The sequence below is a fragment of the Symphodus melops genome (genome assembly GCF_947650265.1).
Source record: "Symphodus melops genome assembly, chromosome: 13".
Taxonomy (NCBI): domain Eukaryota; kingdom Metazoa; phylum Chordata; class Actinopteri; order Labriformes; family Labridae; genus Symphodus; species Symphodus melops.
The window spans coordinates 4,824,766-4,829,901 of record NC_136703.1 but is presented as its reverse complement, the minus strand read 5'-3'; the positions used below and the strand labels follow the sequence as shown (position 1 = coordinate 4,829,901).

Genomic DNA, 5,136 nt, shown 5'->3' with positions numbered 1-5,136 from the left:
GGTAGGTCAGAATGGCAGGAATGCAATTGATGAACTGCCCTCAGGTTGTTGCCCCTGGATGTGCTTGTCTCTTTGCTAAAATGTCTTTATTAAGGCATGTGGAAGCTCCAATGCTATTTAAAGAAGTCTTTTTCTTTTGTCAAATGCAGACAACAGGAAGGCAGTGAAAGGAAGCGTTAAGAATACAAAAACAGGATACTTTTACATAAAATATTAAATTATAGTGGTGATGTGTCTTATTTTACATAATAAAATAGACTGATAATCAAGTTTCAGTAACTTGACTCACTTCTTGTGTATTTTAGGTCATGATAATAGTTATGATATGCTATTCATATCTTATATTTCATGGCTTGGTTTCCCGCAAAGGAAGGAGAGGGGGGAGCAATTGGCCTTGTATTTGCATTTCTCTTCAACTTCTATTCTTAATTGTTACTCTAGACTCCCCCCTTTTTAGCGCGTTTTTTATTCCCGCCACGTCTGTGTCTGGTTCGGCCGGTTATGGGTTGGGCTTATTTTCTTTCCATGATTGACATGAGTTTGGAATGCGTATACACCTTCCTATTGGTGTAGACAGCGGAAAGGGGCGGCGAAGCGGTGACATAAGAGCGTTGTTGCACCGCCCTCTTACTACTGCCTTATAAACATCCACCCCCAACCCAGTGTTTCTAAGAGCCGGTGTCTGACGGAGGCTGTGGTACGCACACCGTCTATTCTGTTTATATTGTGAATCCTACGCAACTGTTTACAAAACACTGCGTGAAGAAGACGCGGTTTCCCGTTTGTTTTTTTAATGCGACCTGAAATATCCATCCGCCGGGACAACGTTTTGGGTTTTATTTCCCCTGGAACACAAGTCTCTGGATGAAAGGATCCCTACCGCATTTGTTGTTCATCCAACGTGGACTTTAATATCTGCTGGAGACCGGAGCCTTCGATATCGGAATAAACTCACAGATTTAAGCCAAAAAAAAAAAAAACGAAGAGAAAAACACGCCGTTGACCTGTGGTGGATATACTCTAAGGAATGCTGCTGTCCAAGCTGAACTCTCTGGCCCACATCTCCACTGTAGACATGCCGGCGAAAATCCAGCTCCAAGTTCATCAAGGTTAGACGCCCTTTTTCACTCGCTCTAACATCATGGAGGACGAGCTGCAGCAATGGCTGGCAGACCGCTTATCGGGGCTCAGTCCGCTCAAATGCAGCTAATTAAAAGTCACATTTCGTTTTTTTGACGACACATTACTGTTCTTGTTGTAGTGCTGTGTATTGAGTAGTTTCTTCTGTGGTGTTAACGGACCGGTTGTGTTTGTTTTCACAGTGAAGGACAGGGAGCCTTTCGAGAAGCTGTATCAGGTCGGCGCCGTGCTTGGGAGCGGAGGCTTTGGCACCGTCTATTCTGGTACAAGGACATCTGACGGAGCTCCGGTTAGTATTTCTGATGAACTACACCAGAAATATTGCCCTTTTTAAAACAATGTTTGTGTTGGTGTCTTACATGTCATTTGACGCGGGCTCTTGTTTATCCTCCTAGGTTGCTGTCAAGCATGTTGCCAAGGACAGAGTCTCCGAGTGGGGAGAGCTGGTAAGAGATCATAAACTACCGTATTACGACACACTAGACAATTTCTACTCAATTAATATGACACTATGTGTTTGAGAAGCATTGTATATTTTACAAAAAACGAAAAAAGTATTTTGGCGTCATTTGCGTCGTGTTGTGTTATGATTACTAACGTTTCTGTTTCTCCTCAGCCCAACGGTTCTCGGGTTCCCATGGAGATCGTGCTGTTGAAGAAGGTCGGCACGGGTTTCCGCGGTGTTATCAAAATGCTGGACTGGTTCGAGCGGCCGGACAGCTTTATCATCGTGATGGAGAGACCGGAAAACGTGAAAGACATGTTCGACTTTATCACGGAGAAAGGTGCCTTACCAGAGGAGCTCGCGCGGAGCTTTTTCCGCCAGGTGCTCGAAGCGGTGCGTCACTGCCACAACTGCGGGGTCGTGCATCGGGACATCAAGGACGAAAACATCCTCATCGACCTCCGCACCGGGGAGATGAAGCTCATCGACTTCGGCTCTGGAGCTCTACTGAAGGACACAGTATATACAGACTTTGATGGTGAGTCAGCAATGTAGAAAATATGCCATTTAGTAGTGTACTAATTGGTTTATTAAACCCTTTATTTTATTTAAATTATTGGCAGTTAGAAATATTTAACCTCATATGTAATTTCACTACACCAGTAGGAATTCCTAGTGTCATCTGACTTCCACCCACAGCAGCCTAATAATACAAGCTGAACAGCATTGCCTTTGCTTGGGCGCCCCCTATAGGTTAAACGGGAGACTTTTACAACTCAAAGTTTGTAAACAATGTCACATGTCTGCTCCCCCTCCCACACTCAAAACACACCACACAGCTCTCTCTCTCCCTCCCTCTCAAACACACTGCCTGTCACACCCGAGCACCTGAGTCCAGATAATCACCTTAGAAACGGACTTAGCTGATAAATCTGCACTTTGTTAATCATTTATTTGAAAACAGAGTAGTTGTAAATATGATAAACAATTATGAGGGAAAATGTCAAAGCTAAGTGATTATAAATGTGTGCATTGTGGAGAAATTAGTTTTTAATGTTTTTTCTTTCTCTTATTTTGCCTTTTCCCCTCATAGGCACGAGAGTGTACAGCCCACCTGAGTGGATCAAATATCACCGGTATAATGGTCGCTCTGCTACTGTTTGGTCTCTGGGTGTCTTGCTGTACGACATGGTGTGTGGTGACATCCCCTTTGAACATGATGAGGAGATCTTGAGAGGACAGGTGCTCTTCAGGAGAAGAATCTCAGCAGGTAAATACACTTTTTTATCACTTTTTCTTTTTTTTTTGGCTTAAAGTGTTTGATATTTAATCATTGGTTAAGTGCTCCAGAGTTAAGTGTATCCTCCTTTCCTTGCAGAATGCCAGCAGCTGATCAAGTGGTGTTTGTCTCTGCGGCCGTCAGACCGTCCATCTTTTGAGGACATCATCAACCACTCGTGGATGCAGAGCACATCCTCCTCTGTCATCCCATTAATGGTGCAAACAGAGAAGACGTCCACAGAGATCAGACTTCACAGCATCAGTCACAGTCACGACCCCACAGCCTTCACATCCAACCCTGTCGCTGTGGCTCGGTGATGGAAGCAACAAAAAAAAAACCCAGCTCATTCTGGGCTGATCTGGTCCGAACTGGCCTGCACTGAGACTATTACAAAAGACTTACGTAACAGACTTGAAGCAGAGAGGAGGGAGGGCTGGCCTGCTCTCCTGTTGCAGAAAAGACGAAGGTGTTAAGGACTGAATGCAGAAGAAGCTAACAAAATCATCACAACTTGGTTTCACTCTGCAAGGCCGGACCCTCTCCGCCCTCATAACCCCAACTACTTGATTTTCCCAACACCGCTTCAGTGTCAGAAAGTCGTCCTCACTGGACTGTGATCTAGACACTGGGTGTTTATCAGTCTGTTAGGGCATGGCTCTGTATGCACGGACACCTGCTTAGAGCAAACACAGAACATGTGCGTTGTTTTCTTCTGAATGGAAAGTGGACACACTGAGTTATGTAACCTCTCGCCAAGCTGTACTCAGCTCTCCATCTATTTTCTGTTTGAGCAAAGAGCAGAGGCGTTTGCAAAGACGATTTTTTTTAAGTGCCTTCTGTGAGATTGTTGGGGGAACCTGAAAATACTTGAATTTGTCAAAGCAAAAAAAGGCTCTACTTCTCCACAGCCTTTTTTTGCTCCTTACTCTGTACACAGCTTTATATTTTTCTTTGCTGTTTTCCACTCATGGGCCTAGATCAGTAAAGCCTATGCCATTTTACAACCACTACTACTATCACTACTTCTACTACTCCAATGTCATTAGCAACAAGACAACCTCATAGCTCCTGCAGCAACCTGTGCAAATAGATCATAAAACACTGGACTTACCTCTCTCTTTACTACAGCATCCACCTCTACGTACGCTACAAACCTCTGCTTCCTCCTCTTCTGTTAACTTGTGTACTGTACACAAACACAAAGCTTAGGCAACCACTGGTTCACATCTACATGAATGCACACCACAATGCAAACCTAACCATACCGAAATACAACATCCTCTGCTCTTCACCTCCACTATTTTTATGTTCAAACAGTGCCTCACACAGGTCTTAAAATTTGACGGAGACAAGAATTGTAAATTATAATGATATTTATTATTGCTGTGACTTTCTTTCTCACATTCAATGAGCGCAGAATTTATTTATTTATTTATAAGAGAATTTTGGCTGTACTTAATGTATTTCATTCCACAGTCATTGAAGGGCCCACAGATTATTTTAAAAAAGACAAAGATTTAGATGAATTTTTTTCACCATATTTGTTATGGCTTGATTTTTTTAAAAGAGCAGATGTGTATGTGTGTATGTTTGTGTATGTATTGTAAATATGTAAATAGTCCTGAAAGCACTTCCGTGTTAATGTCTGTAAACATTGGGCGTCTACTGATGGTTACTGGTTTTGTTACGCTGTCGTCTGCTGTGTGAGAAAGTGAAATCTGAATGTTGGATGTTTGAGTGTGTGAACGTGTTTGTGTGCGAGTGAGATTGAGAAAACTTCCCTGGTTTCATGATTGCAGCTTGGATTGTTTTCATCCATTCAAATTAGAATTGTAAATTATGTTAGAAACTATTTTTATACGATTTCAATAAATATTTTTTTAAATATTATTTTTGAGTCCCTTGTATCACTCGAAAGAACACCTTCAGTTGGTATGGAGCTTAACACCTCATCAGAGTAATGTTAAACATCTCAAGTGAAAGGTTAAAAACATCATGTGGAACCTTTACACACATATAGAACAAATAAAAGAATGATGTTTTCTTTGAATAGTTTCCAAAGACGGCAGTAGTACACAGAAAGTGAACACAAAGATCATCTTCTAGGTCAGGAGGTTTTACAATTCAGTCAGCAGGTTTCCTGTTTTTCACTTTTATGGTAAAGCAGCATGGGAGCTGATGAAGAGATAAGAGGTGACAGGTGGTTAGAAAAAGTGGGGGCTGGGGGCCCTATGTGCAAAGCATGTGAAAATGTTTTGTTTACTGTGCC

At 42.4% G+C, this 5,136-nt stretch overlaps 1 protein-coding gene across 1 annotated transcript; it reads left to right on the top strand.

Moving 5' to 3' along the window:
* The first annotated feature begins 303 nt into the window (after window positions 1-303).
* On the top strand, window positions 304-4,755 carry pim1 (Pim-1 proto-oncogene, serine/threonine kinase). The gene is made up of 6 exons (XM_079358719.1): window positions 304-1,109; window positions 1,323-1,429; window positions 1,536-1,586; window positions 1,757-2,123; window positions 2,679-2,855; window positions 2,964-4,755. Exons 1-6 carry the CDS (start codon window positions 1,028-1,030, stop codon window positions 3,182-3,184), a joined length of 1,005 nt encoding a protein of 334 aa, XP_079214845.1. The 5' UTR covers window positions 304-1,027; the 3' UTR covers window positions 3,185-4,755.
* Window positions 4,756-5,136: the final 381 nt, after the last annotated feature.